This window comes from Trachinotus anak, unplaced genomic scaffold (genome assembly GCF_046630095.1).
Source record: "Trachinotus anak isolate AG129_WGS33_773 ecotype Australia unplaced genomic scaffold, CSIRO_AGI_Tana_v1 ptg000031l, whole genome shotgun sequence".
NCBI classification, from domain to species: Eukaryota; Metazoa; Chordata; class Actinopteri; order Carangiformes; family Carangidae; genus Trachinotus; species Trachinotus anak.
In genome coordinates this window covers 4,405,281-4,421,182 of record NW_027273882.1, presented here as the reverse complement: position 1 = coordinate 4,421,182, position 15,902 = coordinate 4,405,281, and the positions used below count along the sequence as shown (strand labels likewise).

The window sequence follows — 15,902 nt, the reverse complement described above, 5'->3', positions numbered from 1 at the left end:
TCTGTGATCATCTGCTCCTTGTTTTAAATTAATCAGCATCAACACTAATTAAGATTAATTAAGAGCCTCATTAATTTTCAAAACCTGTAGCTTTGACCTGAAATGAGAGCAGCAGACATAACAAACACACACACATCACACACTATGGAACATAGATTTAATCTTGATTTCTCACAAAGTAGCTGATCCAAATGATGGAGGACCTGAGTGAGAACTAAAAGGGTTAATTATCTCAAAATGTTGATTTGAGCTGCATAAAAAGTTGAATTGAGAGTCTCCTGCATCTCTCAGCCAATCGTTTCTCTTGGGAAGAGTCTCCACTCTACCGAACTACAAAAACACAGTTCGGATTTCGACGCTGGAGACTGTGGTTCTCTTATGGCCTCTAACAGTCAACTTACCTTTTACCTGAGCACAATATTTTTTTAATACAAGGAAGCATAAGCAGCTTATTGTTTTGTTTACTTATGAGGACTTGTGGGATGAAATATAAAATATATTAAAGCGTAGAGACAATATTTTATAAAAAGGTGATTGTGAATCCATCCATCCAGTATCTATGCCTAACAGGGTCGCAGAGAAGTTTGAGCCAATCCCAGCTGACATTGTGCGACTGTGGGGTACACCCTGGACAGGATGCCAGTCTATCACAGGGCTGACATATAGAGACAAACAACCATTCTCGCTCATATTTCCACCTACGGGCAATTTAGAGACACCAATTAACCTAACGTGAATGTCTTTGGACTGTGGGAAGAAATAAATCCAGAACCTTCTCACTCAGTGCTAACACTGCACCACCGTGCCACCTGTGATTGTGAATGTGCAAGAAAAATAACCCCAAAAAAGTAGACACAAAGAGCACTGAGGTTCAGGAAAGAGAGGAAGTAAAAGCTTGTGATGGAGTGTCTCCACTCAGCATTACGGAGTAGATACACTCATAACCAACAGCAAATTACTGCTCCATCGAGGCAAATGACAAACCTTCTGTGTGTTTCTCTCTTTATTATTACAGTGGAACAAACACAGCGAGCGCTTGGAAGGAAATACACTGAAGAGCATCTGCATGACAATATACCACGTGACTAATTATACAACCATAGGCGCTGCTGGGTACTGACATGCACCAGACATACACACACATATTACCTCTGAGATGTGGTTTATTGTCAACGGTGGAAACATGTTCTTGTGTTTCAAAGGGGGGAAGCATTTACATGAAAACAAACAGAAGCAATTAGAAGACAAGGGATCGCAGTTAGACAGAGAGAGATGGAGAGAGAGAGAGAGAGAGACAGAGAGAGAGAGAGAGAGAGAGAGAGAGAGAGAGGGGTCGGTGTTGGTGGTGGGGGTTAGGTGAGTGAGAATGTGATTGAGTGTATTTTCAGGATGAAGCTGTGACAGTTTCCCCTTCCTTTATGAAACATCACGTAACAGTTGTGGGTTCAAACATGTGTCTGGAAGACAGAATGTTACCCTTGAATACTGCAAATCAGAACAATCCCAGCAAAGTCACACTCCTGGCTTGACTCTAATAACCGACAATCAAAACTCACGTTGCCTCAGTCTCACCATCAAGAGTCTACCTGAACAGGAAACAGCGGTTTTAATTAACACAGGAAGAAACTTTATCTTATACACTGTACAGTACATCTTTATCATTCTCTCCCTCCTCTGCTCCAGCAGACTTGTCTCTCTATAGCTGTTAACATAGACAGGCTAGTTTGCATTGTATTCATTTTTTCCAGTGTTATTTTCCATCGGCATTCAACAGGTGTGGACCTTTCACGCCATAAGACTGCAGGGCACACTATAACGATATGCTGGTATCAAGAGGACGCGCCATAGTTTGCTTCATTATCCTCCCAAAATATGAAGCTTTCGGCTACATAACAAGCTGGTAAGTGTTTTTACTTAACTAACTGTGACATTAGTTGTGATACTGTGTGTGCTTTCACCGTTAAAAAACAAAAATCTACCAACTTGTACATCGTATCGCAGAAGAGAGAGAAACCTGGAGGCAATATTTTTAAAAGATTTAATATTTAAATCAAACTGCAAGAATGATTATTAACGCCAACAGGCACTAAAAGTTAAAGTGCAGCAGTGAGTCGCTCCAAAGTCCATGGGCTGCAAGAATAAAGCACTGAGTCCACTGTCTGACCCTGGTACATTAATGAACCTGGTGAACTCCAAAGATCACAAACAGTCTCTTTGTCAGTCTTCACTATATGGGGAGGCAGTTTGGTGTGTATGGTATCAGCAGGACGTGTACAGCTACAGTAAACCCCAAGGGGAAAACACGTCAGTTAGTCATCTACTGCATTACTTAAGCAAGTCACACAGTACTTAAGTGAGCTGTACATGCTTCATGGCAGTTAGCCAGCCATATACATGGAAGCATGTACAGCCTTAAGCAGTGTTACAAACTCAGGTTGGTTAGTTTGGTAACATATGAAAGTACAGTTGGTGAGATAAGGTGTAAACCTTTGTCTGTATCAAACTTTAAAGGTCCCATACTGTATAAAGTGAGATTTCCACGTCTTTTTAAAAAAATAAGAAGCAGGTTCCTTAAAACAAGCCATCAGGACTTTGTGCAACTTTGTGATGTCACAACAAAGCAGTCACTAGTCTCAGCCTTGTTCCAAGGCCAGCCCACTGAGACCCAGCCTCGTTTCTGAGTGTTTATCTGAAATATTTTTATTTTTATTAGCCATTTAGAAGATTGGCTCAGAGCCTCTGTTTTGATTGGCTCACTGACTTGTTGCTGCTAGAACTAAAATATAGGACCTTTAAAGTGCAGCATATGGCTTTCCTGAAGACAGACCGTAACTCCATACATATCAAACTTGGAAAAGTAGAAATAGAGATAATTTGTTAGTTTGGGGCAGAACTAATTTATTCAAGTATTCTCCTGTAAACTTCTCACATAGTTTGATTTAAATGCAAACTGTTCTTAAGACAATAAAAGGAACTCACATAAACTGGTTGAGACCCAAAGAGGTAAAACTATCCAATATTTCACAAAAAGATTTAAGAGCTCACAAGTGTTTCAACTGACGCTGGCTAGTTTTGCTTGTGCTTGAAAAACAAATCACAATTTTTGATAGTTTAACAGTGGAGAACTTGTCTCACTGCTAAATAATTTGACTTGTCATTGTAAACAGATGGTTGCACATCTCCCAAAAAAATGAAATGCAAGGTAGATGATAGATGCGTTGGAAGATCCGGCCTCCTGCACAGGTGTTTTCACATGTTATAAATGATTTAAACATTGCTCAGGCTGATTTGGGAGACAGAAAGAGAAGAGAAGGTGTAATTTTTTCCACCCTAACAGGTGTCACAAAAGTAACAGAAGACAGTCGGGGAGATGTCAGTCTAAAACACACACCCAAACACTCCTGCGGACGTGTTAAATCAGCCACAATAATTGAAAACACCTGTCAGGGTAATGAGGGTTTTTAAATACTTCTACTAAAGCTTTGTACTTTCATTACAGTTTGCAGCAGATACGACCGATTCTGAAATATGTAGCACGAGTTTTTAAACTGTAACAAAATTGTTTGAATCTCAGTTACAATGCAGATTTGTTAGCAAACGTGTGGTGAGCAGACAACAGTGCAGAACCACGTAGAGCAAATTTACAAGAATTCAAAGCAAATAAAAGCCTTTCATTTTCAGTAATAGTTGGAAAAATTCAACCTGATGCATTTCAGACTTGATGAGCCTTAATCAGGGGCTGCTCTTGTTATGATATAATAACATATTGCATGGCTCAGAACATCTGGTATTCTCAAGATTATTTGCTTAATTTCCTGAATCATTCATTAAGAAGTGAAGCTCTGAATGGAGCAAAACTCTACGTGCACATCACAGGATCATATCAGCTCTAGATGAGCTTGTTACTCTGGGGACGTTGAGGTTTTACAATTTAAGATTTTCTGATTTCTCCTAAGTTTAACCTGTGACTATAGTGTGGGTGAACCCTCAGCAGGTATTTCGACCAACCTAAAAGCTAAAGGCTGAAGGCGAGACACAATTTATACACATAAGTGTAATTGTGAGCCATACTGATGTACAGTCTTTTCCTTGTGTGTTCCTGGAGGTTTGATTTTAAAAACAGAACTGCAGATGATTAATCATTAAATTCAGTTTCTCCTAATTTTCTGATAGTAATCTTTCTTATTTAGCATTATGTGAATCATGTTTTTTTTTTTGACAAACTCTTTGAGGTGGTAAAAAACTAAGTGCCAGTCCCACACAATCATACAAACCTTTTCAGCATATGCTCTTACTAGTATTATGTCTGAGTGGTTATATCAGACATAATGAAATGACCTCTCAGACATAATACCATCGTCATGGAGCTAATCTGATGTTATTCTGGGATGGAGGTCTGATTAAGCCATTTCCTTAAGTGTCTGCATAGTTTATGTTTACAGATTGTGTACAGCTGCACTGCCATTTTATCAGGAAAAATAGCAGGAAGAAAACAGTACAGTTGAAAATTTGAATTTAAAGTTGGACTATAATAGTTACATTGAACCACATTTTGAATTTCCAGGAAACACCAGGATGTCAATTGCTGGTATTTAACCTTAGAGCAAAATAACAACATCCACCCTGCTCTAGATGGATCAGCAAGTTACAGTATTTTGTCCTCCTCTAAACCATATCTCTGAACATCTCTCATGTATATTTTTAAGTGCACAGGATCCTTCGCACCTCCTGTCTTCTAGAAAACAGCTAGAAGCCAGAAGGTTGACATTTTAATTTCTGACTGCAAACAAAAGTGTTGCTAAAGTATCTTTGTGCTGGGCTTTATTATGAATTGGAGATAATGTCTTCACTAGTAAGCAACAAAGTATATCTTAATACATAAAGGATGCAAAAAGCCAGCAGGTATTACCTTGGTCTGTCCTTCAATGACAGTGAGAGGCACGCTGGTGGAGGGCCACTTGTTCCTAGGGGGTAAAGGCTTGCCGCAGTTCCATAAAACCACAATCTGTGTGAGGAAAGCACAGGAAGTCAGCAAATATTACACAAGTATCAACACTGATGTATAAAAGTTATATAAAACCCCTGATACCTGTGACAAAGTATAAACATACTGTTGACTCTATCTCAGGATGCGTTTTTCATCTTTAAGAAGCACATTCAGGCCACTGGAGGTTTTCTACTCTACAAATAGAGTTGCTGAAAAATACTTAATTGTCAGAGGATGTTCACAGTCTGTTGTGTTATCATATAAAAATGTGGTGTTACTGTGGTGTTACTGCCATTACTTCCAACAGGGAGTTTATGTTTTCACCTGTGTCTGTTTATTTGTCAGCAGGATTATTCAAAATTACTGAACTGATTTGCACTGAACTTTTTCTCTGGAATCTGCTGTATGTTGTCTGGTGCATGTATGGATTATTAGGGCTCAATAATCAGTACTGTGGATCAGTGGTTCCCAACGGGCTGTGAAGGTACTGCAAGTGGGCCGACAAATCATTTGCAAAAAATAACAATTTTGGTGAATAGTTGTATTGTTTCAAAACAAAATGATCTTTATAAATATTAAAAATATTTAAGAATGCATTTCATTGTTTTTTTTTCTTGTATTAAGTGAAAGCCAATGACAGGAACTTTTATGTTATCTCTGCCTAGACCACATCGCAGACTTGTTTGCTATCTCAGTCTGATTGAACTTCACCTGCTTTCAGTTCAGTCCTGAATATTCGATCATTATCATTAAAATGAAAAGTGCTCTAGGAAGGCATCATTTGGCCTCTGTATTGTTATTGGGTCAGATGTGGGCTGCCAACATTTTTGGGATTTTCAAATGGGTCCTGAGCTGGAAAGGGTTGAGAACCTCTGCTCTAAATAATGAACATTTTCATATATTAAAGAGGTCAAGGTGGTAAAAGATTAAAAAGAGACTTTGAGTATGAAGGTAAAATATTTTGAGAAAAACATCATAATTTTACATAAGTGGGAATTACTTTTTTCTCAAACTATTATGATTTTATTCTTGAAATCATAATGGCCCAAATAACATTGTTGTATTAGAAGAAGAAGAATGGCCGTACTCCCATCCTCAAATTTCATTACCTCAAGGTTGACATTGTTTCAGAAGAGAGAGAGGAAGCGGGAGAGAAGACATGAGTGACACATTCTTTCATAAAACACTGACACTGCTTGATATTGTTTATATTTTGCTTTGTGTTTAACTGGTAATATTTCTTCAGACTGTTTTTCACGATTGTCATTTGTAGCACACACACCAAACACAGTGAAAGTATAGACACACGTCCCACCTGTGCACAGAACTTGGACTTGGCTACAGCGATGATGAGCTTCACCACAGGGGAGATCTGGGACTGCAGAGGAGTCACCGTATGGATCACAGCTGTGAACTGCTGCGACGGGCTCTTACCTGAACACACACACACACACACATTCCAGAAACAGTTGTCATGGGTAAAGTGTATTTAGGTTTCTTAACACAGATTTGTGCAGATGTTGCTCTCCATAAAGCTCCATCACGGTTAACTGGACACACAGTGCTCTGTGCAGCACCTATCATCCATCTTCCTGACAGCATATCTACCCTCTGCTCACATGACTGAACATGAGTAAACACGTCTAATCCAGGAGTGAACAGTTTCCTTTGAGTGTCTCTTTTAGTAAATGGTGAATGGTGCGGATTTATTTCCAAGTAATGAGTAATTCTATTTTCTACAACCGCACAAATAAACCAGTTCTTGTTAGTTACTTTATTGTATTTTATTGGGGAAAACAAAACAGGGCAAAAAGACAAGTCAAGAGGCGGAACCAAACTTTAAATTACTGCCTTCAATAAATGATCCCCAGAATACAGTGCAACAGGTAAATGGAGCTGAGGAAGTGTTTCCCCCTCAGGCAGTGTATGCCAAAGAAATGTATCAATATTATGGAGCATTGGCTTCTACAACTGGATTTTGTAAATACATTTTCTATTTCATAATAAATGAGTCTATTCACATCGTAACTTTGGATGTAAAGAGCCGATATGAAGAGCACACAATGCAAATGTTACATGACATATTCAACACCATTCAGCGTGTTCACAAGCACACTAATGGTATGATTACCATCAGATTAAAGTGATGCTCTGACTGTGGAAAATGGGACGTAAATTCCTTGTTTTGATACTGCAAATATCATTTTGTTCATGATCAGTATGGGAATAATCTGATTAGCGCACAATCGTTGCATTTAGATGAAAGAAAAAGATCAGACGAAAAAGAAATGCGATTATTAATCTGATTATCAAACAAACCATGTAAACTGAGGATAATGGGGGATATATCTGGTAACTGTGAACTGTGTAAACACTTTAATTAGACTATTAATCTGTTTTCTCACAATAATCAGGTTGCAGTGCGCATGTTAATGTTGAGATTACTGTATGAACGTGTAACATGCCCGAAGGCTCCACCACGGAGGGAGCTGGAAGAACCTCTCTTCTGAGACTGAGAGTCAGTTTGAAAACTACTGTACTACACCTGGTGGAGACAGAGGCTCTCAGTCATCTCATGTTTGTAATTATTCCAAGATATCTGAAATCAATTTAAAGTGATCACATGTAAATGTTTAGAAATGTTACATGTGACATCTTTAAAAACCAGGAGGTTTACTGATATTAGAAATAAGTTCAGTGACAGGAAACAAAAGCTAATAAGGAGTCTGCGCTTTCAATATTATAGTTCAGTTCCTTCCTTGAGCTTTTGGACCACTGTTCAGAGAGGATGTCCTAATACTGACTTTGGCCAGCGTGTGTTTTTTCATGAGTTGTAACTGAGTTGAGAAACTTAAGTGCCCCATGTGAGCAGCAAAATATGAGAGTCAGAAATATAGAGAAGGTAAGGGCGGATGTGGGAACACACACACAGATGCACAAAGAATTCAGAGCAACCGAAGAAGGCTGGGATTGCAGGGACATGGCATGCCAAGTGTTGGGTGGGTATGGGAATAGGGGAATAAGCATCCTCATGGATAAGTGGAGCCAGAGTGCTCTTTAGTGTTGCTCTATCCATCTCTCTGACACTGGGCCCCCTGACCAGCCATCTCAGGTGGGTTTAGCGTATTTATGGAAGCACAAGGTCTGCCCTTGTGGGGGGTCACAGAAACAGGCTCTGCTCTTCTGTTTCCACTGCGCTTTCTTGGAAAGAGCTTCATCACCTTCATTTTTATGAAATTACACAGGCTTCTTTTATTCCTGCAGGCCTTGTTGTACCAATTAGAACAAGGTAGTGCAAGTTTGAGTACTTTACTCTAATGAGGATCTAACAGGGTCCTATGCTTCCCACAATGCAACTGTGAAGCTACTAAGTGAAAGGCAACTGGACCGGCTTTAGATTCTTAAAGACATTTTGCCTGTGGATTCCTTCACTGCAGATTGACTGTGAGAAATTTAATCTGCATTTAATCTCATTGGCATTGTTCCCACCTTGAGAGTAGTCGAGGTCACATGTGGATCATCAGTCCACCTGGCTGTCATACGAGAGCTGTTAAAATCGCTTGAATCAAGTTATGAATATGTCGTAAACTGCCTGGGAGGGAACATCAGGAAGGTATTGTACTGTAAGTAGCTGATAAGTAGTGTTTTTTGGTTTTGTCAGTAAAAGCTTCAGCCTGGTGAATGGACAGCTTCCTGTATTTTGTAACTGTCACAAAACTTCATTGTTACAGATAATTATCAGTATCTTCTTACTCTTCACACTATTGAACCTGCTGGTGTCCTTAAAGAGGTATTGTACTGGACAATGGCCAGCTGATTCTTAAAACAAGTAGCAGACACATGGTGGATCAGAAAAGAGGAGACGCTATTCTGTCAGAACAAGAGCAAATATTCTACTGTTCCAGAACAAATAAGTGGAAATGAATGAAACATAAAGCTTTCCTCCAAATCCTTTAAGATCTTTCTCTTTGGGAAAAGGATTTTCTCTGTGAATTTCACAAAAACTATACAGTGCAGTGTGTGTGTGACACATACACATACACATCGGGAGCAAATCGCAGTTCAGTGTCTTGCAAAGGGACACTTCAATAAGAGATCATTGCTGGGTATTTAACCTCCAACCATGCAACCCTTTGATTAAATATAATAATATAATAATATAATAATATAATAACATGTATGGACGATATCATCAGTGGCTTGTGACAGGCAGCACAATAGTTAAATACAGGAGGTAATATAGTTGCTTGCATTGTTCAACAAACACAAAAATATTCAGGTTTGGCCTTGGCAATACTTCTACAGATGAAGTATTTAAAATACCACAGTGGGTGTACAATTATCAGTATGCAGTCAAAATGCATCCAATTATGTGTTTAGCTGAATTTATATAAACAAAGAAGAAGAGAAAGAAGTAAGACTGCATCAGATGTTTCAGAACCATGGAGAGAGACACTGGTTTGGAACACAACAGCACCACAGATGTACAGAGGTAAACAAGCTGACTGTTTCAGCACCACGGACAGAGACACAGAGAGACGACGGCCTTGTCTCGATTCAGGGCCCAGATTTTTTTCAGAAGTTTGAATCTGAGAGTTGTGAAGTTTTAAGACTAAGCTTGCACCTGTGTGCAAAACACTCCTATATTAATAATACCGTTATCTGATAACTGAAAGAAATAAATTCTGACTTGATCACCCAGAATTCAAGTGGTTAAGTGGTAAAAAGCAACACGAAACTCAGGTAAGTTTTGTAATACAGAAGTACACAGTATGAGCAATGGTGTTTCACTTCAACACATGATGGATGGCTGGCAAAAGTCTACTCAAGACCTGTTTTCAGTGTGAATGATGTTCCCAGCTCAAAATATGACAAAGCTTTTGGCCTTTAAAAAGAGTTATGATTGGAAGATTCCTCCCAGCTCTCCCTATTATTTTGAAAATGTATACAAAGTATTGCTACCAAAAGTAATAGCTGACTTGACATATATATTATCTACAAAGAGAGAGAATTAGCATATCTCATAAGTTTACTGCTCATATGTTCCTTTGTATAGCCATGTCCTGGTCCTGTGCAGCTTTAAAGCCAGTTGAAATGAGGATTGTTGGCCTGCAAACTCCCAAGGCCTGCCAGCATGTGTGTCTGTGTGCCTATGTGTATGCCAAACCAACTAGATGCTCAACAAGAAATCTAGAAACACACACACATACACACACACAGTGGGGTCTGCCTTCCTCCTCAGGCTGTCATACTATTTTGTCAATAAGTGCCTGTGTTTGTTTAGATCTGACTTTTGGTTTTTAAAATCTTTGTCAGTGGATCTTGGCTGAACACACGCCTACTATAAACTGAACTGATCCATGAACAGACAGCATCTTGCCGACGGTCTGTTTTGCCGACGGTCGGTTTGTTTTTTTAACCCTACAGCACACATAACTGCACAACTTTTCACAAACTGAAGTAAAGTTGGAAGTCGGGCCATCAAATCAGGATTTTCTTACAGCTCCTGAGGCCACAATGTCTGAGCAGTAAGTCAAACTTTTTCAAACTACCAAGCAGAAGTTGCAAATGCTTTGCCATCAAAAGTTATGGGAAGGTAGCAAAGTGAGACCGTCATACACACAGCACTGACAACAAGTTATTCCCTGAGAGCAGCATTGGAGGTGGCAGCAGCTAAAATAGTGATTTACTACAGTGGCTTGAACCAAACTGCTCCATCTTTCCTTCTATTCCTCAGTCCCTCCCTTCTTTCTTCCTTCTAACCCCTGTGTCCACAATCCCTCAGAGAGAGACAAATATTGATCAGAGTTACAGCCTCAATCTGTTGAGAATCACACTTGACTGTATGCATATCTGCACACGCCAACACACACACACACACACACACACACACACACACACACACACACACACACACACACACACACACACACACACACACACTACAGGCCCAGTACCCTGAGGTGAGCCTATACACTTGCTGCTTTTATGTTTGCTACACAACCAGCAGCAACCCTTGGTCCCTGATATCACCTGAGAAAAATTCTGTAGTATGTAAAAACTGGTGCAGCTCACATCCAGCAAATGACGGCAGAAGCAACAACGTATTTTGAATAAACTGAAGAAAAGCTTTGAACTAGAACGGTTAAATCAAATAAAGTGTCACCTACATTCACAGAAAGACTAAGGAGGAAGACACTGCATACTGACTGACTCTCTGGTGAGAGCAGTGAAGACACATACCAGCAATTTCTAAAAGATGAGGAGAAAATTTGTGGATTGAAACTTCAAAACCTACACTTTCTTTCCATTTTGTCCCTGTTCAAAGTCTCTGAAAAAAACATCTATTGCTGTCATCATAATCTAAGTTTAGAGAGTACAGTTTCCATAGGTTGTGGGCTTTGGTGGATATTGCAGCCATGGAGTCAGTTAGTTGTCTGAGGGCTACAGCTTGAACCCCGTTTATTACGCCTATATGTGTTTATATTTTGATAAACTTTCACCATTGAAGTGTGCTGATTAGTGGTACCTCTTTGCAATTTACCTGTGGATGTACAGACATGTATCTCTGGTTTACTTTTGATCCTGAGCAAAGCTTTAAAATGTGATAATTTCAAGGCAAATTCTGGAGTTATAAGAGCGTCTTCTGTCTATGATTTAAGTGGATTTATGGATGTTAGTTCATGATGGACATGAGCAATATACGTGGACATAGATAATTATATCCTCAAAAAGTGTGAGTCACACTGAATCTAAAAACATGGATCACGTCAGTATTTAAATTTAAGTTATGACTCAGTACGAATTGTGACGTAAACTGTGGAAATCTAGTGCCAGGGGTTAAAGTAACTTCATTGCCTCCATGAGCTGTGGGTCACACCCACTGGTGCAGCTCCCACAGCTGTAAATGGGCCACATCAGCAGGACAAACTACAGTGATTTGAAAACCTCTGGGGTAAGGCCTCTAACTACATTATCGCTGAAGCTTGAGCCACCCACTGAAAATGACATTCTTTTTAGGAGCAACCAAACTAATGATGTACAGTTGAATCTATCAATAAAATCAAGCCTTTTACTCACATATATGTTTTGTTAATGTTTCCTCAAGATTTCTGAAGTGGTCTAACTTCAAACAACTCCTCAATCTCCTCTTTATTTGATGAGATCAGTACTTACCCAGTATGGCGTAATAAAAGGGGAACTGGGCAGGGTCAGTTGAGTACTGGGGAAATGCATAGAGACCACCAGGTAGGGAATTCCACATCAACCGGTTTCTGGACACATGGGAGTCCACACGGTCCTGGATGATCTGGACAGAGGGGAGAGAGGAAGTACAGCGAGAAGAGGAGATGGAGAAGAGAGTGTAGACAAGAACACAAAAAAAGTTGGAGTACAAAAAAAGTTTTTTAAAAAAAGTCAAAATACATGAGCCAAATGTGAAACGCAAGAAAACACAAAGATAAAGATAACAGAGAAGCGTCAGACAAAAGGGGAGAAAACAGAATGAGGTGCAAGTGAGAATAAGAAGAGAAAAGTGTAGAAAAGAAGGTGTGAAAGAGGAAAAGAAAGACTGTGATTAGTTTAGTAATATCCTTGTCTTTTTATTATCAGTGGGGATGTTTCTGCCTTGCAAGTCTGTGTGTGTGTGTGTGTGATGTGTGGGAACTACCACAGAGGTGGTTTTGAGGCAGGTGTTTATATGTGTGTCTGTCTGTGGACAGACTTTGTCACTGCATTAGTGCCACAGTTGTGAAACTTTACAGGTGTGTAGTTGATGAAGGCTGAGTTTGAATACGGGTGTGGTCCAACTCATGAGTATTGAGTACGATGTAATAATGTTGTAATGTAGTCAAGATGTTGACGGTCGTGGCAGATGGGATCCAACGCAAGATGGTCTCTAGTTTATCTCTTTGTTTCATGCACACACTTTTCTAAATGTAATGACGTTGACTAAAAGGTGTCAATTATTCAGTATCCAAAGATACACACAATACCATATGATATCCTGTCTAAAGAAAGCCATGTATCTCCATATAAGGCAATTACAGTTTTTTAAACTGAAGGATTATGTTTTGCTGCATGGTTTAGGTAAATTCTTACTTTTTTTTTGTTAAATCAAGCATTTAAAAGCAGATCAGGTTGAGTGAAAATGTGGTTTTCACAGGTCAGTGATGGCCATACACACAGATCCTTACATTTCCTTTTGAGATTGAATATCAAACCAATTCAGGAATAAAAAAGTAGGACAATTAATTAATTCACTATTATATATCTATATGTGACTCAGAAGCAATACATTGACTGTATAAGCACAAGGACACATCATGTGGCTTGTACAAACTAACTACTACACTACTTTTCTCACAGCAGCATCTTTAAACTCTCCCCTGTTCCTCCAAGCATGCACTAATATATGGGAATAAAAATAGCCAGCTGTTTAGCTGACAGCTGGTGCTTGGGGAACTCTCTCTGAGAGGCAAGACTCCACAGAACAGACCCGAGACACTTGAACTCCTTCACTTGGGGCAGTGACGTGCTTTTGACATGAGCAGTCCATTAGTTATTTAGCTGATATTATCCATCTGGCTTGTAACAAAAGGTCAAGTTAGTTGGTTGAGTGTTGTGTGCGTGAGCTAAGTCTTCCAGGGGCCCTCAAACCGCAGCCTGCTCCTGGGAGTCTGAGAGCATGAATGTCTACAGAGTCTTCACTCAAGTAAAAGAAGCACTGAGCTAAGTTGTGGCTGCTCAGGACACATGGATGATGTTGAGTCACATTTCTGGTATTTGTTTGAAAGGCGAAGAATCTTTTAATATATTGTTTGTGGGGATGTGCTAAAATATAAGAGTTAAAAGTATAAGGGATGTTATTAATATAGTTTTGAAAACCTTATCATAAATATTCCTTAAGAACCGGAGGCATTTTTTTTTCTGGATCTTATTTTGGGAGTAAGGGAATATACATTTGCAGGGATGTGCACATTTTAAACTTCGAAATGACATTGGAGAAAAAAATTACTTTGAGAGGTGTCCATGAAGATATCTGGAAACCATCCAATCATTATTGTTTATTGTATTGTTTAGTGTATTGATGTTGGGAATATTCTCATGAATAAAGTATTGGGCCATCTTTAATATAAATGTATTGTTTTACCTTAGAAGACATAACTTAACCTTGTAAGGGGTGAAATCTTGAATGTCCTGCATTGACAATTTTATGTATTTGTGCAATTTTATGTAAGTATGTTAAGTATTAATGTACTTAAAGAATTAAAGTATTACTGAATTATTATTATTATATATTATAATTAGTGATGTGATGTTTTCATGTGTAAGCAGTATTTTATTATTGTAGTAGGTCAAGGTGGAGCTACTTTTATATATTATATAACTGTCTGATAGTATAATTTATAGGAATGCATCATATTTTATAAGATCATCATATTTTCTGTATTAACATTGTTAATCTGTAAAGTAAAATTCGTAATTGATCTAAATTGCAAAGGGAAAAATACTCCAAGTACATAAAATGTGTATTTGTACACAGACTCTCTATGCTGTGGCAGGAATGACTTACAATGACACAAGTAAAAAATTTAGAGTGACACAAATACACAAACTGCATTTCTAAGGGATGAAAGGTAGAGACTGACACCCTCTGTGGCAGGGGGATGAACTCGCTGTTCCTGGCTCAGCAGCTGCATGAGAGGAAGCTTTTGTGGGACTAAGCAAAAATGTATTTCTCATGAGGAAAGCTCACTGCCACCACTTCTGTTTCCTTCCTTTTGTCCTCTCTAATTTCATTCCTTTTCTTTCCACTTGTCACCAATTCAAGCAATGATTTCAGGTTCCAGTGTGACTAACCCCTGCAGACTTTCCAAAGGTGTGATGGCTTTATTTACTTGGTGCTAAAGAAGTGTTTTTACGCCATAAAGGAATGCTTTCTCAAGTTGGCATATGAACAAGCATGTGAATACTAGTGTTATACCTACAGCATATAAGATTTTCCAGGCTTGTCACTGGTACTTTATATGCTGCTGACAGCACCAGAGAAGGATTTCTGATATCATTTTGTATGGATTACAGAGTGACACTGAAAATGGTGAAATACACTACAGCCTTTAAATGAAACACATATTTGATAGAAAAAAGTAATCTATATTTTTAATCTTTAATTAAAAATGTTATCATATAATTTAAATTTATTGATTGACTGAGGTGACCACAGACTAGGGGGTTTATTGTGAAGGTGTGAAGCATTTCAATGCAACAAAATACTTTCAATTTCTGTAACTTTTGATAAAGTAATATCCACCAAAGTGAAGACTTTTAAAAGCAAGACTACGCATATAAAACATGTTAACATTTTCAGCTCTACTTTAACATTTATTTGCATTCAAATAAAAAGTGATACTGAAAACAAAGTATGGGAGGACACTTTTTTTTCAGGCATTCAGTTTTTTTCTCTGTGAGTCCAGAGCTGTCCAGAGATCTGTGGAGAATTGGCTTGGCACTTACACCCAGTTCTTAACACACACACACACACACACACACAACTCCTGACACCAACTGTCAGGCTCACAGTATGTGGGACACTACAGTTATCAACAACGCCTCATTTCACCCGTTTAGCCCGGTGGCGTGCTGGCTCTGAATTTTTAGCACATCTGGCCAGCAGTGTATGGCTGTCAGTGGGCTTCTGTCTAATTTCATACCCTGCTAGCACTGGGCATTTGGTGGAGACACTGAGGTCTTATTTGTGCAGTGATTTTAAAGAAAAAAAAGTGCCGCAGTTTGACAAATATACTGATATTTTATTGTTAACTTGAACATGAAGGTGAACATAAATGACACTATTAAGAGTTTGAAGGTTAGTTTTTTACTACCATCTGTTATCTACAAGCAAACACTTCTACAT

The 15,902-nt window shown here is 38.8% G+C and overlaps 1 protein-coding gene across 3 annotated transcripts in view; it reads right to left on the bottom strand.

Moving 5' to 3' along the window:
- Window positions 1-15,902, bottom strand: part of LOC139612492 (exostosin-1-like) — a 211,506-nt gene that overhangs the window by 21,055 nt on the left and 174,549 nt on the right. For all 3 annotated transcript variants that reach the window (XM_071468112.1, XM_071468111.1, XM_071468113.1), the window contains exons 7-9: window positions 12,164-12,296; window positions 6,303-6,421; window positions 4,910-5,005 (exon numbers count right to left, since the gene is read on the bottom strand). In XM_071468112.1, coding sequence (XP_071324213.1) covers window positions 4,910-5,005; window positions 6,303-6,421; window positions 12,164-12,296 — 348 coding nt within the window. The remainder of the gene's footprint in view (window positions 1-4,909; window positions 5,006-6,302; window positions 6,422-12,163; window positions 12,297-15,902) is intronic.